Source organism: Daphnia carinata, chromosome 3, assembly GCF_022539665.2.
Source record: "Daphnia carinata strain CSIRO-1 chromosome 3, CSIRO_AGI_Dcar_HiC_V3, whole genome shotgun sequence".
Classification (NCBI taxonomy): domain Eukaryota; kingdom Metazoa; phylum Arthropoda; class Branchiopoda; order Diplostraca; family Daphniidae; genus Daphnia; species Daphnia carinata.
Genome location: NC_081333.1, coordinates 3902427 through 3926158, shown reverse-complemented (window position 1 = coordinate 3926158; position 23732 = coordinate 3902427). Strand labels below are relative to the sequence as shown.

Genomic DNA, 23732 nt, shown 5'->3' with positions numbered 1-23732 from the left:
ATTTAATTTAGGAGAGTAAATTCTTAGCTCCCAAAATAGTTTGAATATTGCAATTGCAAACAATGCGCAATGCAATGCTGCATTCTTAGATTAAACTGTCAATCGTTGCCTCGTAGACAAATGTTTGTTATTTTACCGGAAAGTCGAAAATGAATGCACCTCCGTCATTCGAATCATTTCTTCTGTTTGAAGGAGAAAAAAAGTTTGTGTTTCATTTAAATTAAGAAATATTTCAGTAAGGTGGCTTAACATTCACGAAGTGCAATCTTTTTTCTAGAATCGTAGTCGAACAGGACACGAAAGTTCCGAATGCAGCTATCTTCACAGTAAATAAGGAGGACCACACTCTTGGAAACATGATTCGTTGGTAAAACACATTTGAACATTTGTTTTCTTTTGTATGAAATTTGTTAACCCGCCAATCCCATGCAGCATCAGGCAATTCATTGTTTTTATGATTTGTAGTGGTTTACACGTTACAGTAGATATTACTAGGAAATAGTGGTATGTTAAATTTAGTTGTCAAGTTTGTGTTGTTACATTTTAATTGGATAAAAAGTGTGTTATCAACATTTTGGTTTTAATCCTCTATTAATAATGTTAGCTTAATTTAATTCAAATTTGCTTTCTCAACTTGCAGCCAGTTGCTGAAAGATCCTAATGTGTTGTTTGCTGGCTACAAGCAGCCTCATCCACTGGAACACAAATTCATCTTGAGGATCCAGACTTCCCCTTCCTATTCACCTCAAGATGCTTTGATGAATGCCATCACAGATCTTATTTCAGAACTCTCCCTTCTCGAAGAGCGATTTCGCGTAATATTTTTGTATTCAAGTCTAAGAACAAACAGCATAATAACAATATAAAAAATTTCTTTATGTAGGACGCCGTACGAGAAAAGCGAGAGGGCTTAGAATAGAAAACTAATAATTCACAAATAAACACATGGAAGCATCGTTTAAATACACGGTTTTGCATAAATCTATGAGTAGCTAATATATTTCTTATTAAAGCAGATCTTGTTCGGTGAAGGAACCACCGTTACGCGAAGGCACAGGTAAGTGGAGGAGAAAAACCTATTTGTAGAAATTGGCACCTGCGATAGGATGACAACAAGTGTTCAAAAAACAAAACAAAAAACAAACAATTGCCCCACTTAAAAGGTTGCTTCTTCTATGCAGTCCTTGGTCTGATGGCCAAATACTAAATTTAATGTATAAAAAAACTATATGCAGCAACTGTCATAGGTAATAGTAAATTTTATGAGCATGCTAATCTTTTACCTTCACAATTATCACAATAAGGTCGCGTAGCTCCCCTAGTCCCTCCATGATGTGAATGTTGGTTATGGTTGGGTGAATTTTGGTTGAAGGTGGCGGAAGGTCGTTGATTCAAGAAAGGTGGCGAGATTTCGAAATCCTCGGATGCTTGCGTAGGACAATCTTCCGTGTCATGCAAATCAAACAGGTCGCAAATGTCACAGAACAATCTTGGGACTTTGGCTTCACTTTTAACACCATTCCTGGTTACAAAAAGTTTTTATAATTACCCTACTAACAAATGAAAGTTATCATAGCATTTTAAAGTCTAACTCTCACCGATTATTTTCTGGTGTCAGCACATTCTGCCCTAACAACGTTGCTTGGCTAATTTCTAGTTTGACATTGAGATCCTCCACTTTCCTTTGCATATCCACAATCACGGAATTGAGGAACTTAATTTCTTGTTCCTTGTATTCGTAATCCTCCATCAGTTTCTTGATTCGAACATCGGTATCAGCGGCATCAGCTCCGGCACCTCGAGAAGCCGCAGCAGCAGCCACTTGTAATTCCACTACTTTGGCTTCTAGTTGCTTCTTTTCCCGGTCTACGGTCGAAAATGCTGTTAACAGGTGTGAAACTTCGGTGGTGGATTTCTTTAAGCTAACAGCCTTGAAAAATAAAAATATTTTTTCAGTTTGAATTGACTAGCGTAAGAAAATTAAGTGAAGCTACCTCCAGCCGTAAGGCCTCGAGCTCTTTTTCTTTTACGGCTAAGCATTCCGTCAATCTCAGAACTCTGTCTTCAGCTTTGTCACGGTCCTCCATCTCTTCCTTCAACTCAATCGTCTTAAGGGCAAGTGTGTCCTCCAAACTTTTGACTTGTAGAGATACTTCCTGCAGTTCTATCAGCTTTTGGTCATTTTCCTCCAAATTGGATTGCAACTCTTTGATCCGTTTGTTGGCATCTTCCCTATGAACGGGAATTGAACCGCAATACATGGTATTCAATATTTTATTGTTACAGAAAATGGCAAATTAATACTTACAAATCCTGGAACAGCTGGAGAGTAATCTCAGCTTCTTTCTTGGTGTCATCGAGCTGACCCTTCAATCTACTGGTCTGTTCATCAACTTGTCGTTTTAACAAAGTTAGCTCTTCTTGTAGCTTCAGTTCTCGAAGTTGCATAGACTCTTTTGCAGCAGCGAGTTCTTCCATGCGCTGCTTGAGTTCGTTCTTTTCTTTTTGATTTTGCTCGACAAACTCTTCGTGCAACTTGTTGGCTGAAATCAGCTGTTCGCGTACCTTCAGCAGTTCTTTTTCATTTTTCTGACTTTCCTCCAGAGCGCTTTGAATTTCGTCTGCGCGAGCTCTGGCTTCAACCAACGCTGCCTGTAGCTCCTGTTCCGTTTCTTCCGTTTTCCGGTTCTCCTTCAGCTTTTGTTCCAGTTCTGCAATATGAGCTGTAAATTTCTGTTGCAAGAGCGTCACCTCTTCCGTCAACTTGGCCAATCGGTTGTCACGTTCCTGAATTGTGCGATCAGATTTCTCCTTTTCATTTGATAAACTGGAGAGCCGCGTCTCAAACTGGGCAATGGATCCTTCCAGTCGAAGTTTCTCAGCCAGCCAATTTGATTTCTCTACTTCTAGAACGGCGATGGATTTTTGAAGTTCAGCCATTCCACCCAAAGATTCCTGTTGATGAGCTTCAAGGCTCTGTAGTAATTGCTTCATTCGACTGCACTCTTCTTTGGCAATATTCAATTCGCTTTCATATTTTTCATTAACCGAAATTAGATCGGTGACATGCTTCTCTTTGCTGGTCAGATCGGAAACTAACGCGCTATTCGTTTTTTCCCATTCAGATTTTTCATTCAGCGATTGAGCTTCCATTTCGACCAAAGATTCATTAGCATTTTGAAGTTGGGTTTTTAATTGTTCTAGGACTGCAGTTAGAGTAGTGATTTCCTTAGTTTTACTTTGCATGTTTTCATGGAGTTCCTTACTCAACCGATCCCATTCTGACTTATCCTTTTCATATTGGGCTTGGAAATCCTTCAGACTTTGGTTCTCTTCCTTTATTTGCCGTTCGAGTTCTATTTTGGCTAAAGACAGTTCAGATATTCTCTCTTCTAGATTCTGGAGATCGGAACAAAGAGTGGCATTGATTTGTTCGAGACTTGATTTTTCCTGTTCCAGTTTAGACACTTGAGATTGTGATTCGACCAAGGTTTCGTTGGCAGACACGAGTTCGCCTCGAAGACGAGTCAAATCTTGAGAAGTATTGCTAGACACGCTGGACAGCTGCAACAATTCAGATTCGAGACGGGATTTTTCTTCATCGAGTTGAGCAAGACGCTGATCGTTGGTAGTTTTTTGCTTTTCAAAATCGTCGACTTTCTGTTTCCATGATTCAACTTCTTCCTTGCATACTTTTTGCAGTGCCATTTCTGATTTATTCTTTTCTTCTTTCAGATTTGCCAATTGAAGTTCGATTTCTGTTTTAACTGAAATGAGTTCAGTAATCTCTTTTTTGCTGTTCTGAAGATCAGAAGAAAATGCAGAATTCAGTTGCTCCAGACTCGTTTTTTCCAGTTCCAGTTTAGATGCTTGCGATTGCCAATCAGCTGATGTTTGGCGGGCGACCATCAATTCGCCATGAAGACGGGTTAGATCTTGTGATGTATCGCTGGATTTGCTGGATAACCTCAACAATTCCGTTTCTAGACGTGATTTTTCCTCATCGATTTGGGTCAGACGCTGCTCATTTGTCGCTTTCTGTCTTTCCAAATCATCGAATTTCTTTATCCACATTTCATGTTCCTCTTCATATTTTTTTTGCAGTTCCATTTCCGATTTGCGTTTTTCTTCTATTAGATTTGCCAGTTGAATTTCCATTTCTGATTCTTTGAGTTTTAAGATTTCACACTGAGCTTTTAATTCTTCAAATGCACATTTATTCTTTTCTGCTTCTGTTGTAGTGGCTTTTATTGATTCTGATAATGAAAGCTGCGCCATTTGTAGTTCGGCATCAAGTCGTGATTTCTCTTCGTCAATTTTAATCTTCTCTTCTTGAATATTGGACAATTGTACTTTGACTTCCGCATGCTGACGTTCCAAATTTTCACATTTACCTTTGAGATCTTCATATTCGACTTGTTTCTTTTCTGCCTCTACTTTCATAGCTTCTTTGTACTCGGATAATGAAAGTTGGACGGTTTTCAATTCTGCCTCCAGTTTTGCTTTCTCCTCATCGGATTTAATTTTTTTTCGTTGAAGATTTTCTAGTTCCGTCTTGACTTCTTCCAGTTGGCGTTCTAGCGTACCATATTTAATTTTTAATTCTGCAAATTCATTCTTCGTTGCTTCTATTTCAGTTGTGGCCGTTCCTTTCGATTCGGCTAACAAAACTTTCACAGACTGCAATTCTGCATCAAGTTTAACCCTTTCGTCTTCGGATTTAATTTTTTCTTTTTCAACATTTGCCAATTGAATTTGAATTTCTGTTCGTTGAACTTCCAGGGCATCATATTGAGCTTTCAGTTCTTCAAATTCAAACCTGCTCGTATCTGTTTCTGTTTTGGAAGTTTCTTTCAATTCTTCCAGTAATGAGAGAGCTTTTTCCAATTCTGTATTGAGTTTGATTTTTTCCTCTTCTACCTGTTTCAATCGTTCACTACTTTCCGCTCCTAGGCGTTCTAATGTTTCAGTTCGTTTCGTAATTTCTTCCAGTTTTTGCTTATTCGATTCGACCTCAGCTCTTTTAGCCTCTTCTGATTCAGCGATAGCCGCTTGTGCATTTGCCAATTGTAATTCAAGCTGCACTTTTTCCTCGTCTAAGCTGAAAAGCTGCTCTTCACTCTTGGCTGCTTGTCGTTCCAGCTCATCTAATTTCATCTTTAATTCGTTCACCTCCGTTTCCACAGTATGCCTCGTTTGATTCGATGTCGCCAAAGAATCTGTCAGCTGTAATTCAAGTTGGCTCTTTTCTTCATTCAATTTTAATACCTGCTCTTGGCTAGCGGCATACTGACGTATCATTTCCTCAAGTTTTGCTTTCAGTTCATGAGATTCCGAGATGTCGGCGTCTTGCGAACGACTCAATAAGGCTTGGGCTTCGTTCAGCCGCGTTTCGAATTGCATTTTCTCTTCGTTGAGTTTGACCAATTGTTCTTGATTTTCAGCATTTTGGAGCTCAAGGATTTCCGCTTTGGTCTTCCATTCCGTTTCAACGGTATTCTTTGCCTCATTGAGTAACGTCCTAGCGATTTGTAGCTCTCCTTCCAAAGCCTGGAAACGTTTTTCGGTATCGTTGTTTTTGACCTGCTCCGCCTCTAGTGATTTCGTCAGTTCTTGCATGGAATTCTAATCAATCAGTCATTGTGTGAGACCAAGTTCTCATAAATATTTACAAGAAGCAAATAATCTATAAGCAATATATGAAGTGTGAATCGCCAGTTGGCGTGCCAGGCGGAATATATGAATAAACTATGCTCTCCAGTACCAACACCATAAATAGCCACAAAAGATCACGAATTCCAAAATTGGAGGACAAAAAAAAAATTTATAAAGTTACCTTGAGTTGAGTGAGCTCATTTTCTTTGACCTGAACAGAAGCCTCCAGTTGCCGGATACGTCCATCTGACTGATCGTTCTCAGAGGTGGACGACTCTTGTTGCTGGCTTTTGGCTAGCAATGCATCCAACTCATCCTTATAACGCGCGGCCAATTCTTCTGCTTCAAAACAACGTTGTGCCTCAGTTTCCAGCTGTTCCACCTGCCGAGCCCATTCCTTTTCTTTATCATCTAATCCTTTTTGTTGTGCCTGAAGTAAAAAAAAAAAAAATATATATTTTTTATTAAATCTTTCTAACTAATGCAATGAAATACCTCAATTTCGCCACGGAGAATAGTTTCTTCCTCTAGCCGGAATTGCAGATCATCAATTTGGGCTCCTTGCGATGATCGAATCGATTCGGCTGCCAATAACAAACGTTCCACTTCGGCAATTTTGGCTGTAAATTCCTCTTTTTCCAAATTGTATCGACGCTGGAGCACGGCTAATTGGTGTTCGGCCTCATCGGCCTGGGCTGCTGCACGGGTCACTTCACTCCGTTCCATTTCGCGCTCTTTCATCAGCTGCTCGATGTGTTGATCTCTTTCTCGCAGCAAATCCTAACCAGCGACGAAAATCAAGTTGTTGCGTGCCCACCCGAAATTACCGGTCGTCATTCAATTAAATTAAAATCATTTCGTGTGTTTTCGCGCGTTTTATTTCTATTCTTTTTAGGCTAAATAGCAGCAAAATCGAACCGTCTACTGTCGAAATCACGCTATATGAGGGCGGTTAAAGTTATACGATCAACAATAAAACTACCGTTTCGCAACTGATACAAAAGAAACCAGAAAACTAAAAACAATCCAAAAAAGCCAATCCGAGATAGCGATTTTAAATTAACCAAGATGCAAGGAGCTAAAATACAAATCGGGTACGTATAATTATATATATATACTGCAGGTGAGAAAAAAAAAATGCTTTTTAATATATGTATAAAGAAAAATTAGAAAAAGAATAGCGCCGATCTAAAATAATTAAGAATTTTTTTTCTTTTGGTCACTCAGTAACAACCATCTGGGTCAGCGGTGCCATCTTCGTCATATCTTCCCTAATGAATGGAAGGGTAGAAAGGGAAAGGAAAGAAACAAAAAAGAAAAACGAAACGAAAATCATATCAAAAAGGGACCATCAATTGTTGATGTTTGGTCGCATCTACGAAACATGAAGGTGTTAGACGAATTCTAGGCCTAAAAAGCTCGTTGTGATTTGGTTTTTTTAAATGCTTAAGACGGGTAAAGTTACGTATCAAGGGATGGCACCGCCCACCGAAACAATTCACAACACACAAATCTAAATGAAATGTTTAAAACGGCCTCGCACTGTGAATCCACTATTAGTCAGAATTAGAGTTTTAGTGTCATTGAAACCGTGAAAAAGCGTAGTGATAAAAAGCAGCGAGACGTGTGACAACATTAAGAAAACAAAATCTTACCTGGTGAGTGTGTGCTGATCCCCCAACTGAAGGCCGGCTTGTTTTCTATGGTCAATTCAAACAATGCAAATGTCATTAGTTTTAGAATTCAGATGCACTAAGTTGTAAACTAAATCAAAATGCGAAATCAAACTACGGGTTAATACCAAACAACGATGACTGTGCAAGATGCAAAGTAAATTCTCTGATAAATCAGACGTTAAAGAAATGAGCGCGTGTGTTAATGAGGTGTTAACTAAATACCTGGCGATTGGATTGGTGAGTGGGTGAATTGGTTAGGGAATTGACGCCCAGTCGTGGATTGTTGATAGTGGACCTTACCCGGCTGATGGCCGTGCTGGCGCGTGAAGTCGCAACCGAAGTGACACTGGCAGATTCTGAATCTCTTCTCGTACCCGTTCGCGATGCTCCACCAACCCTTGGCTGGCTCAATGAAGAGGACATGGAGGTGTTCATGGCACCTGATGTGCGTCGCATGTGATTGGCCGGTGAGCGGGAAACTTTGTGTATAGGAGCGAAGAGACCGTAGTGCTGTTGACAGTCAAAGTATCTCGTGCCGGCCACAGCTCCGTCGTTCTTGCCCAATGGATCGTCCAACTCCACACCAGCCCACTGGCCAGCTGCAAACTCGGCTGTGCCCAGATAGCGTAGTATACCAGCCTTAGAACCCTGACTGCTGGTAACAATCACTCGATCTCCTAGTCGGAGGTCGCCAATCGATTGAACACTGACAACTGAAGTTGATGGAGTCGCCGCTTGATTAAAGTAAAATTTTATAAGTAATTTCTTAATTTTCAAATAAAATCCAAACAGTATTACCTGGTGATGCAGACGAAGTACCATTAGTACCGTTAGTACTCGCAGAGCCAGCCACTGATTCATCTCCGTTTTCACTAGCGGCAGGTGGTTGCGACTGCTGAGACTGAAGAGCGGCCAATTGGATGGCATCAAGTGGTTGACGGGTAAGTCTTCCCAACCGTGAGAAAACACCTTTTTTCGGCTGGCACTGGAAATAACGAACTCCGCCAACCGAACCATCATTTTTGCCGGAAAGATCATCCAGCACAATGCCGGCCCACTCGCCAGGAGCGAACTTCGTTTCGCCAATAAATTGGATTTTCCCCGGCTTGATGCCATTGACGTAGACGTTTTGGCCTATAATGAAACTATCCGTGTCCGTCGTCAGGATCAAATTGGCGTCTGTAAATCAATTTAAACATAAGCAATCATCAAGTCTAGAAATTCCATCGAAGTGAAACGAAACCAACTGTTTACCACGCCCAAGCCACAAACTAATGTTATTTAATTAAAAAACAACAAAAACAATTCACCTGACATTCGACGAACACCGGCTTCGCTCAGCCGACGTGCCAATTCATAAGCCGCATCAAGAGCACTACTAGAACCATCTACAGGGACACAGACATAGGTACATACTTGTTACTACCTACACAACACAAGACAACACAAAAAAAGACAAGAAGACAAAACAAAAAGACAAGCTAATGAGAAAATCAGGGATATTATGAAGTGTCAATATTATTTTAGGTGGATCGGTGAAAAGGGGAGTGTTGTGCTAAAAATAAAATAGACATACCCGAGAGTTTTCTCATCATATCCTTGCTCGTTTTACGACTACCTGGCAAGGACGGTAAGTCGCTTACCCGATCAAGGTCACCATCATCAAGCCCCTCATTTCTATCTACATAAACCATTATGACAAGAGAGAAAAATGGGTTTCAGTGATTCACTACATGCAAGGGCTCAAAAATGTGCTATAAACATGCAAAATACCATTATGCCATGCTCAAGGTACCAAAGAAAAGAACAAGAATTAATTTCTACAGTGAAGGTGATTGGGATGGAGTAGACTACCAACTGCACATTTCTAAATTACCTGTCTTTTTTTTGGGCAAATCTTCACTGGACAGTCTAGACATATTCTCTCCTGCAATTCACAATTGTCCAATCCATCAAGAGGAACAACTAGAATGAATGCAAAGAATTATGACAATACCTGAGGATCCATTTGAAGCTGGTTTCGACGTAACAGATGGCCTAGCCAATCTAGTCGTTGGGGGCTTTATCCCACTTGGCTTTGCTGGCGCAGGGGCACTCATTTCTCACTGACACTCACCTGTAAAACAAAAGTGATACAACTTATGATACTACACAAGGAAAATGAAAACAGGTCATAGATAGCCATGGCAATAAATTTACAAACTCAATGTTTTGAAAAGTTTATCACTGGAGGTGGATTGTACATTTGACAGTCGTATTTAAAAAAGATTTACTTGACTACGGTGCTAAAGATCGTCTTAAGGCAAACGAAGAAATAGGCGATAAGCACTCGACTACAGATTAAATAGCCATACAAATCTGAAAAAATTCTTTCACTTAGAACCGATAAAATACTGCATTAGTTTGCTTTCTTTGGTAATCTCTAGACGACCACAGTAGGGGCCAAATGAACAGGAAATCTTGGCGCGGAGACAGTTGCCCTCTGGCCGTCTTCGCTGCTGAATAGCAGACACGAATTTAATGTTTACGAATGGATGAAGGCGCACGGTTGACAGATCATCAAACCTACGACTGATCGCAAAACTACGCGACGCCAAAAATTCAAATCAAACTGAGTAATTTCCTTTTTCGAAAAAAAACGTGGGCTGGAAACAGCAACAACAAAAAAGAATACATCTAATTAACATTTCCGTATGGACGATGCCATTGCGTGCCATTGATTGAACCACCGCCCTGTTTTACGATAACAGATGGAGGACGTAGCATTATACAATTACATATTCAACAACAACCACCCCGCCAGTGTCGAGTGTTTCCGTTGTGAGAAAAAATATATATATATATGTATCCTGCAGTTGTAGCTTGCATGCACATACTCACGAATTTAATGGTAAAAATCTCACATCAGGTCTGCAGCCATATAGGAAAACAGAATTAACTTGTAACATACGATCCCTATCTTTCGAATACAAATTAATAAAAAATAACGAGTAAGAATTACATTTCATCGTCATTCCTGACCATTTCACACCTTAAAACGACTGACCCGTTTTCTGCCTCCGTTTACGTCTGTGTGTTTTTTACGATCTCAGCAATCAGCTACCCGTTTTAGGAATCGACACTAAAACCATTTCCACGACTTGTGGCATTTTCTCGTAAAAGATATTCTTCTTTATTTTGCGTCCAAAAACGAAAAGGAAACCAAGAAGTTGGTTTTATGACTCGCTGCAACCGTATCCATCCAGAAAAAAATGGTTTTTCAAGTTACAAAATATATACCTCCTGCACGCAGAATGCAAAAGACAAAAAATATCTCTATCTTTCCGGTCAATTAACTGTTCCGTATTTGTGTGGAATATAATTATGGTTTTATTGGAAATATGCCTGGGGTTGAATCTGGATTTGAGCCTGCTTCAGTAACCACCATTGGTGCCATGAATGACGTCACTATGTGGAATTTTTAGAATAAGATAGTATCGTTGTTTTTTTTTTGTAATACACACCCTTCTTTCTTTCTCGGGCACGATTTCTTATTATGGTGTCGATGGAATGCGACAATTGGGGCGACAGAAAAAACAGTCAATCCCATGACAACTGTCCATTCCTCCTTTTTGTGTGGTTGCGTGTCGTAAAAAAAAAAGATATATTTTCTCTATAACGCCTTTCTGAGTTGAACTTTGTTGTTTTTGGACAGTCCAATATAAACTTCTTTTTTAGAGTGCGTGTGTCTCAGCGCATTGTAATGTTACCGCCATCAACCTTGTGGCCTTTTATGGCCATCGAGGTCTCAAACTGTTGTGGCAAAAACTATTTCACCAAAAAAAGAAGGGTGTTTAACAAAAAAAACAAACAGGCAAATGTTAAAAGAGAAAATCTCGTGGCGGATATTACGGAAGCTAAACAAACAACAAGGAATACAAGAACCCGCTCGTTCACTCTTGTTTACACTCGATCTGAAAAACCAGTTTTCGCCCATTTCACTATGTGTGTGTTTTTTTTTTTCAAATTAAATCTTTTTCATATCACCATCCATGTCTATATGTTGTGATTGACCAAGGGTACGGGTGAATCACCGCCCTGTCGTCACTGATGCGGACATTTCGAACTACACCCGCCAACACGTCAATTTCGCGGCCAAATCAGGTCATACTAAGAGACCCGCCTTAATTTTACAAAGAACTTTCCAAAAACTAATTCTAAATTTCAAAAAAATTTAAATTGCTCTTGGCTTACTGCGTGATGATTCTAGGAAGTTGTGTTGTCTGCTTGCAGATGTTCGGTGATCTAGGCTGAACAAAAGGTAAACAAATGCACAGCAAGATAAAACTAGTTCACTTGTTTCCTTGTTTGTTGTTTTGGTACCAGTAACAGCCAGATCTTTTAACAGGTAGTCGGTGTTTTTACTCTGATGGAATGAGTCTGACTAACAACATGACGGGGCCACAGACGGCGGTAGACTGTTGAGATATCACGTCGGCAGAGGCTCCATGTGTTTCCAAACCGAACGACCGTCAGAAAAGCGAAGAAAAAAAGCCCGCAAGGCCATTTGATCTTCCAGCGTATACACCTCTTTTACACCTTATCCATAATAGGCCCTGTATAGTGGCCCAGCTTCAAACCACCTGTTTTGAATATTCACGAGAGCAAATACACATACGTATACCTTAAAAGGCACGAGACAGTCCAGCCAATACGACGTACACACACAACGTGTCGGTCAAAGAAAGGAACGAGAAAAATAAAAATGTTTCAATACAAATAATTCAATGTTGATTTGACAGCAGGATTTATTAGTTAACCTTACTCGGTATGTATGTAGTATTCGTTCCGATTGTAGTAAAGGGTTAGTATATGTGCACTAAGGGCATCCATATTCGAAAATGGGACATAAGGCGTGTCCACCGTCTATTCCTAATTTGGGCCGATATTAAGGAAATATGCTGTGAAAGAGTAACTCTTTTTCTGGACCCAAACGACGCTTAATGGTTATAAAATACATACCACACTAATCAATCAGTTCCGTCTTCTGCATATTTATTCCCCCAGGCTAATTCTTTTCGTACAACATAGCACGATGTACTGAATTCCATATTGCCCCATTACCAGTTGGTTTTGGTTTTTCTAAATAAAAATGTGCTTTAAATATCTAACAGAGTATCTCATTTTATCAGGCAAACCTGTTTGGACAAAGGGAAAAATAAAGAACCTATTTGAAAGTCAGATGATATCTCAAAACTTGGTAGTGGATTCTGCCCACTTCATTGTCCAAGGCATATAAAAAAGAAAATAAAGCAAGAATAGGTTAAATAAAAAAGAAAAGAGAAAAACTTAACAATAAAACAAGAACGCCTCTTGTGTAAAAACTTCTCAGCCCAGGTTAGCATTAAACATGTAAAGAGTTTTGCTTTGTCACTTTTTGCTTGTTAGGCCTTTCTGTTCTTCCTCTTCCTCCTTCCTCGGATGGTGCAATATGCAAGTCGTGTGCCAGCCAGGTCGGCGTTAGTTGTGGCACATTGTTTAATCAACATCAACATGTAGGTAGAGAAAACAGTGGGTGCACTGACATGGTGACGTAATGCTTCAGCATAACGGGCGGTCCTATTGCTGCTCTATTCCATCCTCTTATATTTGTCGATCCTCTTCTATGCATACAAGTTTGGCTCGCTGAGTTCATCATCTTGTCGTGATACAGTCGTTCAAAGCATAGCCTGATTGGAACAAGCTGCATTGTCTATGGATTTTTTCGTGGAAAATAAACAAATCCTTTTTTGCATGGAGCTGATATTCCAAAGTTAAAAAAAGAAACACGTTGTTTATTTTTCCATGTCGACAAAAGAAAAAATGTCTGTGGAAAAAAACGAAAGTTTTTTTTTTGTAGGAGCTTTGTTTGAGATTCCTGGTGAAATTGTCTTTGGTTGTAAAGAAGGAAAGAGTGAAAAAAGATCTGAGTAATGCTGGGCTATGGGACTAAATTGCGTCGATGATTCGCAAAAACAATGAGAAGGTGCTGCGAAAAGAATTGCCTCCCAAATGAGCTGGGTATAAGTGGAGGACGTTTACGGAATGTGGAAAATATTAAAAAATAATAAGCTTTAGATTTGAAGACAAAAAGAAGCCAATATAACTGAGTGTTTATAGGTGGGCGGTGGACATCTGCTGTCTCAGAGAGCGACGCACTACGCCCTCAGCTGCCCGGTTGAAATCTTCTACACCTTGGCGAACGTGCTGAACATCCTTCGGGAAAGCCTGTGGATGAGAAATGGAGAGAAGATGATGATCAATCGCTTTTGTGGGCAGGTAGCTTGGATATACCTGGGTCGGGCTGTACACGGAAACAGCATTAAAGGCGGGTCCCGAAACGATGCTGCTGCCAGAACGCTTATTGCTGCCGGCTCGCGTGGGGGTATACGTGCCGGGCTTTCCATAAAAATTCTGATGATTTCGCTGGCGTCGATCAGATGGTGTCTCAATGCCAAAAGGGCTATGGGGCAAGTGATGAAAGACTTCAATTAGGCTTACGAATCTCTAAACCTTTGAAACAATCAGACCAACCTGTAAAGCTTAGTAGGGGTCCTTCCTAATAACTGTTTTGATTTTGGTGTATCTTTTCCTCTTCCTGGTGTGTAAGGGGAACTGTTAACTAGTCTTTGTCTACGTCTAGTTGGATTATTTTTGAGCTTCTAAATTTTAACAAAAAAGTTGTACAAACATTATAAAAAGAACAAGAACATTTTCTACCTGAGACCAAGTATCAAAAGTGCTCCGAACACCATTTAATGTTTGGTTCACTTTATCAGCACCAGCTTGGATGAGTTTGCGAGTTTCCTTGGGCACATTAGCTACATTGAGATTACTTATGGAGGAAAGCACCCCACGTCCTCGCAAAAGCATTTTCCTTGTAGGTTGTTCTTGGCTCCTCGTTGTATCCGAAACACTTTTGAATTGTCTAGACAGTTGACGCCTGCTACCACTGCCATGAACAGCAGATGTATTACTAATATCTTCAACATTAACGTTTGACGTTGGATCCTTATGCCAAATTTGTGATAAACTTTTTAAACTTGATGCCATTTTCGATTAATAACTAGCTATTGGAGGGGGTCAATTATGGATGATGATGCGGTTTGTCAAACGGTTATTTCATTTCAAACCCTTTTACTACCTACAACGTTGTCAAATAGTATTGAATGAACTCCTGGAGCTGGGAATACGTCGTCGTAAAGTGGCAGGCTGACAGTGACAGTAGTCCGTAGATACATAAATGTTATCAGACTTGTTCATCAGTAGTATTTTGGAGTAATTTCGTCACCAAACCTTCAGATTTAAGGTACGTTGATTCGCAGTGGATTTAGCTGTTTAAAGTTCAATCCAATCGCATTGTGGTACGTAAAACGGAGTCAGACTGGAGACAACGGAGGCAGCCAACGTCATCAATATGACAAGAGGAACTTTTTCGTGGGAAGGTAAATAAACTTGTTTAAGCCGTATTAATTTTCAGATAAATCATTTTACGTCGAAAATAGATTTACGAAAGCAAGCGCGACAGTTGGAAAATGAAATTGATGCAAAGTTGGTCAGTTTTAGCAAATTGGGATTAGGGTCAACACCTTTCAACAACTCATCTAAATCCAATGGGTAAGCAAGGGGTGAATTGTAACGAAACATAGATGTGAAGCTATTCTGATTTAAACATTAAGAGAATCAGCTCATCTGCTTGGAGAAAATTTTGCCTTTGAATCAGTCTCAAGTGAAATCCAACAACTTCTCAGCAAGGTGATTATGAAAATATACACCATAACCTTTACCATAATCTGTTAACAAATTGTCTTCTCATAGTTAACAGAGATCAACTCCCAAATGACTGAAGTATCTGCCTCGCAAGCCCCAAGTGCAGCTTTGCAACACACTCTACAGCGACACCGTGACATATTGCAAGACTACACAACTGAGTTCCAGAAGACATCATCTCATTTGTTATCAAAAAAGGAGAGAGAAGATTTGCTGGGAAGTGTCAGACGAGACATAGAGTAAGAAACCCAGAAATGAAACTGCCTAAATTATAGCTGACAATTCCTGTCTTCTGCAGTGCCTATAAAAATGACAGTGGAAGAAACAGGCGTACTGACCTGTATCTAAAAGAAAATGAACACTTGAGAAGGTATTGAATCAGAGTCTTCAAATAATTAGCTGATCTAATCATCATTTAATTTTACGTCAAATTTAGCTCTGATAGAATGGTGGATGATCAAATCAATATCGCCATCGAGACCAAAGAACACATAACGAACCAACGCGGAAACCTGAAGCGCATGCAGGCTCGCGTCAATGATTTGGCTTCTCGTTTTCCTGTCATCAATAGCGTAGTACAGCGCATTAACTTCCGGAAAAGAAGGGATGCCATCATTTTAGGAAGTGTCATTGGCTTCGGATGTATTCTCTTGCTCCTCTACTCTCAGCGCTAAATAACTTTATAACGAAAAATTTCTATATTTTACACTGTGATGGCTCCTCCTCTTTTTATTATTTCCTAAAGGTTCATTACAAAGCATTTTCAGTCATTATCTTGATCAAGAATATATTACCGCGGAGCGCTTCCTTCGGTTGAGATACTGTAAGATTGTAAGAATGGCAGCGGGCGTAACTCCTGAAATTCGCGAGGCTGCACCAATCTATGTTAGGCAATCAGGGAAAATTAGACTTGGTTTGCATTGGAGGTCAAAAGGCGTCGAACACTTTACCGTTAGTGGGCGTGCTTCGATGAGTTTGCTTCTTTCCTCGTTCGACAAAGACATTGAACTCCTAAGAATATAAAAATGGTTTGATTGGAATTATAAGAATTTTATACGTTCTTGTACTCTGAATAATCAATGTCATCGGGTATAGCCAGAGCTTCTTCGTTTCGGATTTGTACGGCGTCTTCCTCTTGATCACCAATGGCATCCGCATACAGTGATTCGATCTTGAGCCTTTGACACAGTTGCAGATCGGATGTCAGATGAGTCAGTTTGCCATCTCCCAAAATAGAATCTATAAGTGCCACAGTAACGCCGTTATCTCCGTCCAGCGGCCATGACAAAGACAGAAGGTCAAATGCACTGAAATAAAGAAGCATGTTATGTAAAACGTAAGGGAGAATTTAATTTGTCATGCCAGGTACTTTCGACGGGTCGATGTTTTTGTAGCAGGAAGAGAAAGCAGCTTACGCCAGGTGCTAAGTGGGTTTTCAATTGATTTCAAAAGGGCCACTGCATTATCACGTGCTAATCGTATTTTCACACACCGGTCATATCTGAATCATTGTTTTAGATTGGAGACAACCGTAACAACTAAAATTCGAAAATGAATTAGATACCGATCCCTGGACACACATCCAGTTGGAAAAGCTTTTTCGGTTAAGCGGAAATCTGCATTATCCGGACGTAAGGAAAGTCTAAATTCAGCTCGTGACGTAAACATTCGATAAGGTTCTGGTGCACCTATTCGAGTCAAGTCATCGATAAGAACACCAATATAGCCTTCCGTTCGATCTATTGTGAAGCTAGGTTGCTCTTTAACCTGTTTACAAGCATTACGATTAAAGTGGTTTCTATACACTACTATCAATATGCTTTGTTTTTATTTACTTTGAGACCTGCATTAATTCCCGCAACAATCCCCTGCGCAGCCGCTTCCTCATAGCCCGTAGTTCCATTGATTTGGCCAGCAAAAAATAGTCCTTTTACTGGTTTGGTCTCTAATGTTTTTCGAATTTGCCGAGGGTCAATGTAGTCATACTCAACACCGTAGCCTGGCCGAATCATCTCAACTTTCTCTAATCCAGGGATAGTTCTTAACATTTGGAATTGTAAATCCGCTGGGAGAGTACACGAGAGTCCGTTCGGGTACACGACATTGTTATTAAGACCTTCGGGCTCCAACCATATTTGATGCCGTCTTCCGCCAAACCTATACCAGTAACAGGCTGTATAGTGCTGTAAAACTGTAAAAACCGAAAAACAAACCTCAACATTTTTGATTCGATAGAGGGGCAGTAGCGTGGTCCACGCGTTTCTTCTTGGACGTGACGATCCAAGTGAAGGTTATCTAAGATAATACGTTCCATTTCTGGGGAAGTATGGGTAATGTGGCACTTGACTTGATCTTTAGCCTATTGCGTATTTCCGAATACCATTTCAATTAAAACACTTTCATTAAAGCTTATATTAAAATGAATTACCTCAATCCATACTCGTTCATTCATGAATGAGAAAGGTGCCGGTGGGTCATCTCCTTCTTGGACGGAGCAAACGGAATAGTCAATTGTCCGACCATCCAAACGAGGTGGAGTTCCAGTTTTCAGCCTACCAAGCTTAAACTGCAATCGCTCTAGCGTGTGGGATAGACCGATTGCCGGTTTGTCTCCCATCCTACCAGCCGGGTAAGTTTCCAGTCCTATGTTGATTTGACCACGAAGAAATGTGCCGGTTGTGATCACTACCGATCGACTGGATATTTTCGTATTGTCAGCTGAAACAATATAAACAAAGACATTGGAAATTCAGTTTAGAAGGAGACCATATTCAGAAAATACCTAGAAAAACACCCCTACAGGTTTCCTGGCCATCCTTTTTCTCAACAATTAAATCTTCTACTGCTGCGGCTCTTATTTCAAGATTGGGAGTCCGGAACAACTCTGCTTGCAAATGTTTTTTGTAGAGCTCGCGATCGATTTGTGCCCGTGGGCCCCAAACGGCAGGCCCCTTTCTCCTGTTTAGCACCTAAAAACATTTAATGTACTACTAATTTTGCTGCAACCTTACATGGCACTATTTTGTGGCATAACTTACCTTGTACTGGATTCCAGATAAATCACAGATTCTTCCACAGACCCCATCTAAGGCATCAACTTCTCTCATCTAAAAAAAAAACACCTTTGCTTACGCAAGAATACTTTTAATGTATAAAATCATAAATAATATTTCAAATACCAGGTGTCCTTTCCCAATTCCACCAAACGATGGATTGCATGACATCTCCCCTAATACAAATAATAATTTTCTAATTTTGGTTTAAATCATATTGACTGTGAGATGATTACCAATTGTCTCCAGTTTATGTGTGAGTAATAATGTTTTGCATCCCATTCTCGCTGCTGCAGCGCAAGCCTCAGTTCCAGCGTGACCTCCCCCAACAACAATGACATCATAATGTCTGCTGTCATCAGTATTGGAACTGAACAATCTTTCACTTCTAATAATCCGTGTAGGCCCTTGAGACCCAAAACAACTCCTACAACGCTTTATAATAAACCAACCGTATTTCATTTTTGAACAGGATTTCCATCCAAAGCTCTTGCAAGTTCTAAAGATTAACGCACTCACTGTGCCCAAATATGCAAAAATTCTCACGTGGAAAGTATTTGTTGGCTTTCGTCCCTCGCTCCCTCCTACTAGCTGCTAGTCTGCTACGTCTGTTTTGTTCGCCTGCTATCAACGTAGCTGTGGCAACGAGGTAAGTTAATCGGTTAACTTGAATCTAGCCAGTGACGTAAACGAGGGATTTGTGATTCTTGCGTGGCAAGCAGTAGAAACTCGTTGGATATGTAGACATTTGGATGGTTATTTCCTTATTCTAAAAAAAATATAAATAACCTGTATTTATTCTTGTTCTTCAGAAGGGTAAGAAACTCACTTCTAGTTTTGGTACCATTTATGTCCTCTGTTAGTAACGTTTATTTGAAAAATAATCGAATGCATTAAAGCAAACAATTTTCCTTATCATTTCTATCGATCACTAAACTTGTCTGTTCGAACTATCATCTCGACATGTTTTGCTTATTATAAAATTTCATTAAGTGATCAGTATTACGGCAAATCGTAAAGTGTAGAGTTTTCTGTGCAAACTACTATTCATGGGCAGCCATATTCTGCTCACAATAGTTATCTTATCCATCTCTTAACCGATGTGTGTTCCTTCTACAAATTGCTAAGGAAAGGGCAACTCAGAAGGCAGTCAGTGATAATCTTGTTCTGATGATGTTTACCCTTCTAGATCTTTTAGAAATGATATGAAGTGGCCATTTGTCTCCAACCACCAGCGTAAGAAGGCTCAGTTCTCCTTCTCTCATCAAGCACCTTTAGGTCTGAAAAAAAGGTTCCTCACAATGGTGTTCACACGTGGAGTAGGAGTAAAGCGTATACTAATCTATGGGATACCTATTCTCATCCTTATAATGGTATTCCAAATATGGAAGAGGCCATGCAACTCAACTCCATTTGGGGGTCAGGTATGGTTATTCATTTTACCAATCAACTTTCACCATCTGTGATTGAAAAATTAACCTTTCTGGTGGAGGCTTATATATAACAAATTTAACTTCCTTCTCCTACGTTCACCCATCTGGCTCTTCCACCTCTCCCTCGCACGCTCTTTTCCCTTTAAAACACAATCCTGCACACAAACAAAATATGGACACAACAAAAACGAAGCAGCCTCTGTTACAGCACATCGTTGTGGACGCCGAAAAGCGGACGTACAGCTACGACCGAATGGAGCCGATGATCTTCATCGGAGGAATGCCTCGATCGGGAACCACTTTGGCCCGTGTCTTGCTGGACGCCCATCCGGATATCCGCTGCGGCGAAGAGACACGTGTCTTACCACGCCTTTTACAAATGCGAGCCCAGTGGGTCAAGTCTCAAAAAGAAAAAATGCGACTAGAAGAGGCTGGTGTCACCGCCGAGGTAACAAAAAACGAAATAAAGAGATAATATTTTTCATATCTCCATGGGATAATTGTGTTTTGTAAACAGGTGCTTAATTCAGCCATCGCGGCGTTTATAGTAGAGATTGTCGCCAAGCACGGCGAGCCAGCCAAGCGTTTATGCAATAAGGACCCGTTCACCATGAAGTCGGCCGTTTATCTGTCCGAGCTGTTTCCTCGCGCCAAATTTGTATTGATGGTGCGAGACGGACGGGCGACTGTACACTCGATCATCACTCGAAAAGTGACAATCACTGGGTTTGATTTAACCAGTTACCGCGATTGCTTGACTAAGTGGAATAAAGCTGTCACCATTATGCACAATGAGTGTCAAAGTGTTGGACCCTCTCGATGCTTGATGGTTCATTACGAACAACTCGTGCTTCACCCTCAGGTATGGATGGAGAAAATTCTTCAATTCCTTGACGTTCCATGGGACGATGTAGTCTTGCATCACGAGCAGCTTATCAATCGACCTGGTGGGATTTCACTATCGAAGTAAATAATATACATATACCTTTTGAATTACCTGAAAATTTAAATATCGTTAACTTTTAATAGAGTTGAAAGATCGTCGGATCAGGTTGTGAAACCCATCAATTTGGAAGCACTTAGCAAATGGGTGGGTCAAATTCCAGCGGATGTCATTAGAGACATGCCCGATATTGCACCGATGTTGTCTACTTTCGGCTACGATCCTCGAGCCAATCCACCTAATTATGGCGATGCAGACCAATGGGTCGCCAATAACACGCTCAAGGTGGCCCAGCAAGAACGGCATTGGATGAACAAGACCCAGGAGCTTCTGAAAGCCAAAAAGCAACAACTCTCTCACGATGAATTTGAAGACAAATTCGTTGATTAAATCTGTATCTCTCCATTCATTTTCGCTCTCTTTTGCTCCCTCTCTATTTTGTTTTCTCAAAGAGTCAAGTGGTGGTGCATCACTTTGCCATTGATGACCTATTCTTGTCACACATTTATACAATGATTTCAGCGCGCGTTGTATGCTTCAAAATATTTTGTTGAAAAACGAAGGCTTTGTCAGTGTTTTATAAGCATCATCTCAATTGTCTTGTTTGTTTTTTCTTACCACGATTGTGAAAGCTATTGCAGGTATATTTTTCTTTCCGTTATTCTCTTGCCCAAAGGCTGGTGATTTTTCTTGCTTGTTGTTTTGTACATCGATCTATTGATCCTGATTCCACCATTCCCTGAAATTGAAAATTTGTTTAAAATAACAAATTAAGAAATAACGAAATTACAGTCGATCGACACAATGACCAAAGTCGAAGACCTCAAGTCACGTGACGAGGAATGCCAAGTGCTGATCAGCCGTTTCTCTTTTTTTCTTTGTTTTAATAGCTTTAAAATGTCCTTTTTTAATTTTTTGATATTCAAAGAGTAACTAAATATACATATCCCAAGTGTGTAACGGAAATACTAACTACTTACATTTTTTTGTGCTGTACTGTCACTGAAAGTGCAGCAAATATTTTATTATTAAAAGAATTTATCAAATGCTACTGTGGGATGAAGGACAGCTGCTTTCCCCGTAGTTGGGCATGGGATTGTGTAGTGCGAAAATAAAGAAAAAAAAATTATAATTTAAAGAACCAAACACGCGACAAATATGGTTGAAACAACCATTGTCATGGTCGCCTGGATGGCGTTTCCGCTGTTGTAAGGCCTCCGATTGTATGGTGGAATTGTTCCACTTGATTGGAAGGAGTTTTGACCTTGATTATTGGAGCTCTGTCCAAAGATACCGGAACCTTGTCCCGAATTTTGTTGTGGCCAGTTACTTCCGGAATTCATTCCAAAAGAATTTGGATTTTGTTGTGGCCAGTTACTTCCAGAATTCATTCCGAATCCATTTTGATTTTGCGGCCAGTTACTTCCAGAGTTCATGCCGAAATTATTGATACCTTGTCCATTAAAGCCATTACTGTCTGCTGATCCTTGAGGAAAATTTTGAGGAAAACTGCCACTGTTTAAGCCGAAATTGTTTTGGTTGTTTGGCAAATTGCTGCCGCTAGGGAAACGATTGAAGGCTGGATTGTTGTTGAAACTATTGGAACTGTCAAAAGAGTTGAACGTAGAGTAGCCACCCGTTTTGCACTGGACACCTTGAAGCATCACATCAAAGATACGGCCAAAGTGCGTCGATGCCCGCGAACTACAAAAATCAGTTCCACGCGTATATTTGTCCAAGATGCAATTGGTTATATCTGCAATGTACCTGGCAAGATTTATCATGTTAGAAAAATAGCTGTAACAATGAAAATATATACAAGATGTGTTGTTCAATACTTGCAATCATCGTTGTTGTAGCTATTCATGCTAAGAATAATGGATGTCCCGTATTTCAACGTTTGTCGATTCGATGACGGCAACATTTGTATAAAGGTAGGCTGTGCTCCTTGTTGAACGTTGCAACCGAATTCATTCAAATCAGTTTTGCGGGCACACTGCGCTCCATTATTCATGGCCATTTCTAAAGATAATTATATGCCGCACAAATAAGTTATTGTCGTCCACTCTAAGTCTTGGCTAGACCTGCGTGACCCGGAATGAATACAAATGATTTTTACCTTTCAGGTTAACTTGGTTGTTGGAACAGAGGTAATCCTTGGCCGCGTTCAGGGCGCCTAATTTTTTCTGGGCCACCAGTTCCGTTGAGCTGGTGCTGCTCGTACTGGAAATGGAGCTAGCGCTGAGGCTGAACTGACAAGCCGATTTCAAATAGCCGACAATGTTTTGCATTTGCCTGAAAAGAAATTTAAAAATTTTAATCTGGTTACAGAAAATTTGGAATATAAATTGCTGATTAAATTGTAAATATTATGGACACACCCGCATGCCTGTGCTGCCCATGTGTCTAGTTGTTGGTTGGATCCACCCGTAAACGATGAGGAGGAAAAGCTGTTACCCATCGTATCTGCCGTAATCAGGATACGCTCAATGATCACTTGGGCGTCATTTTGCGTCATTGTTTCCTATAGAAATAAAACATACACGATTATTGGACCATCCATTACACACAGGTGCAGCGTTATCAAATTACATTGACTAAGACAGAACATGGTTTATCACTGCCAAAAGGTCGGAATTGTCCTTGTTGTTGCTGATCCCAGTTGGCTCTCGACCCACCTGCAGTACCTCCCGCTACACCACTGTTAAATCCAATGTTTTCTGTGTATCAAAATAAAATTTTTATTTATTTTCCATTAAGCAAATAAACAGAACTTTACTTATATTACCTGCGCATATTGTGCAGAGACTGAGAGCCACTAACGTGGAAATTACACTTTGGGGAATAAAATAATGAAGCGATCGTTAGAAACATCCACATTGCCTTGTCGAAAAGGAGACCAATATTACCTTAAATATGAAGCCATTTCCTTTTTTCACGCACACTCGTGTTGCTATAGCTACAATCCGTCCACTATCGAATCAGGGGGTTGAATGATATTTGAGTTCTACGCTTGGAAAGGTGCGCTCGACACTGGCGGGATAACGAAAAACAAGACACACAAACCAAAGTATATCACGTCCGTGTGCTGTGGTCGAAATGTTTCTCTCCTTAACTGTGGGGTGGACGGGAGACTGGCTACAACGTCAACGGTTGACGGCAACACCGCGGACAAAAAAAAATG

General features: G+C 40.3%; 7 protein-coding genes across 15 annotated transcripts; 3 read left to right on the top strand and 4 right to left on the bottom strand.

The window, feature by feature from the left end:
• Positions 1 to 61: 61 nt before the first annotated feature.
• LOC130693561 (DNA-directed RNA polymerase II subunit RPB11-like) lies at positions 62 to 979 on the top strand. 2 transcript variants are annotated; one of them, XM_057516735.2, is made up of 4 exons: positions 62 to 202; positions 278 to 367; positions 641 to 815; positions 884 to 979. In XM_057516735.2, the coding sequence occupies exons 1-4, from the start codon at positions 150 to 152 to the stop codon at positions 917 to 919; spliced, it is 354 nt and encodes a 117-aa protein (XP_057372718.1). In that variant the 5' UTR covers positions 62 to 149; the 3' UTR covers positions 920 to 979. The 2 variants fall into 2 exon arrangements, with proteins under 2 accessions (XP_057372718.1, XP_057372717.1); XM_057516734.2 differs by having other exon boundaries at positions 641 to 955.
• Positions 810 to 12112, bottom strand: LOC130693497 (CAP-Gly domain-containing linker protein 1-like). Of its 7 annotated transcripts, XM_057516643.2 has the most exons (17): positions 11995 to 12112; positions 11694 to 11926; positions 11565 to 11620; positions 9328 to 9447; positions 9208 to 9258; positions 8908 to 9012; positions 8642 to 8719; positions 8130 to 8510; positions 7554 to 8065; positions 7311 to 7355; positions 6151 to 6435; positions 5837 to 6085; positions 2309 to 5625; positions 1995 to 2232; positions 1599 to 1930; positions 1284 to 1522; positions 810 to 1203 (listed from the first exon to the last, which is right to left on the bottom strand). In XM_057516643.2, exons 4-17 carry the CDS (start codon positions 9428 to 9430, stop codon positions 1157 to 1159), a joined length of 5982 nt encoding a protein of 1993 aa, XP_057372626.1. In that variant the 5' UTR covers positions 9431 to 9447; positions 11565 to 11620; positions 11694 to 11926; positions 11995 to 12112; the 3' UTR covers positions 810 to 1156. The 7 variants fall into 7 exon arrangements, with proteins under 7 accessions (XP_057372626.1, XP_057372628.1, XP_059350316.1 ...); XM_057516645.2 differs by lacking the exon at positions 11995 to 12112 and having other exon boundaries at positions 7632 to 8065; positions 11694 to 11908; XM_059494333.1 differs by lacking the exons at positions 8642 to 8719; positions 11995 to 12112 and having other exon boundaries at positions 11694 to 11910.
• Positions 12113 to 13125: 1013 nt separating this feature from the next.
• On the bottom strand, positions 13126 to 14500 carry LOC130693545 (uncharacterized). Its single transcript, XM_057516712.2, has 4 exons — positions 14070 to 14500; positions 13884 to 14011; positions 13644 to 13812; positions 13126 to 13577 (listed from the first exon to the last, which is right to left on the bottom strand). The coding sequence occupies exons 1-4, from the start codon at positions 14400 to 14402 to the stop codon at positions 13464 to 13466; spliced, it is 744 nt and encodes a 247-aa protein (XP_057372695.1). The 5' UTR covers positions 14403 to 14500; the 3' UTR covers positions 13126 to 13463.
• A 71-nt stretch (positions 14501 to 14571) lies between these two features.
• Positions 14572 to 15889, top strand: LOC130693547 (Golgi SNAP receptor complex member 1-like). The gene is made up of 6 exons (XM_057516714.2): positions 14572 to 14794; positions 14855 to 14966; positions 15029 to 15104; positions 15168 to 15358; positions 15418 to 15489; positions 15556 to 15889. The coding sequence occupies exons 1-6, from the start codon at positions 14767 to 14769 to the stop codon at positions 15791 to 15793; spliced, it is 717 nt and encodes a 238-aa protein (XP_057372697.1). The 5' UTR covers positions 14572 to 14766; the 3' UTR covers positions 15794 to 15889.
• LOC130693511 (protein MTO1 homolog, mitochondrial-like) lies at positions 15799 to 18759 on the bottom strand. The gene is made up of 12 exons (XM_057516668.2): positions 18409 to 18759; positions 18299 to 18348; positions 18158 to 18226; positions 17902 to 18088; positions 17548 to 17837; positions 17333 to 17478; positions 16955 to 17276; positions 16684 to 16886; positions 16489 to 16620; positions 16187 to 16426; positions 16070 to 16130; positions 15799 to 16000 (listed from the first exon to the last, which is right to left on the bottom strand). The coding sequence occupies exons 1-12, from the start codon at positions 18632 to 18634 to the stop codon at positions 15899 to 15901; spliced, it is 2028 nt and encodes a 675-aa protein (XP_057372651.1). The 5' UTR covers positions 18635 to 18759; the 3' UTR covers positions 15799 to 15898.
• A 99-nt stretch (positions 18760 to 18858) lies between these two features.
• Positions 18859 to 21514, top strand: LOC130693526 (protein-tyrosine sulfotransferase 2-like). Of its 2 annotated transcripts, none has more exons than XM_057516689.2 (5): positions 18859 to 18988; positions 19362 to 19596; positions 19802 to 20053; positions 20123 to 20571; positions 20635 to 21514. In XM_057516689.2, exons 2-5 carry the CDS (start codon positions 19378 to 19380, stop codon positions 20936 to 20938), a joined length of 1224 nt encoding a protein of 407 aa, XP_057372672.1. In that variant the 5' UTR covers positions 18859 to 18988; positions 19362 to 19377; the 3' UTR covers positions 20939 to 21514. The 2 variants fall into 2 exon arrangements, with proteins under 2 accessions (XP_057372672.1, XP_057372673.1); XM_057516690.2 differs by having other exon boundaries at positions 18861 to 18988; positions 19814 to 20053.
• On the bottom strand, positions 21489 to 23645 carry LOC130693524 (probable inactive serine/threonine-protein kinase scy2). Its single transcript, XM_057516686.2, has 7 exons — positions 23458 to 23645; positions 23337 to 23383; positions 23141 to 23268; positions 22930 to 23072; positions 22668 to 22843; positions 22387 to 22570; positions 21489 to 22315 (listed from the first exon to the last, which is right to left on the bottom strand). Exons 1-7 carry the CDS (start codon positions 23472 to 23474, stop codon positions 21682 to 21684), a joined length of 1329 nt encoding a protein of 442 aa, XP_057372669.1. The 5' UTR covers positions 23475 to 23645; the 3' UTR covers positions 21489 to 21681.
• Between the last annotated feature and the right edge of the window lie 87 nt (positions 23646 to 23732).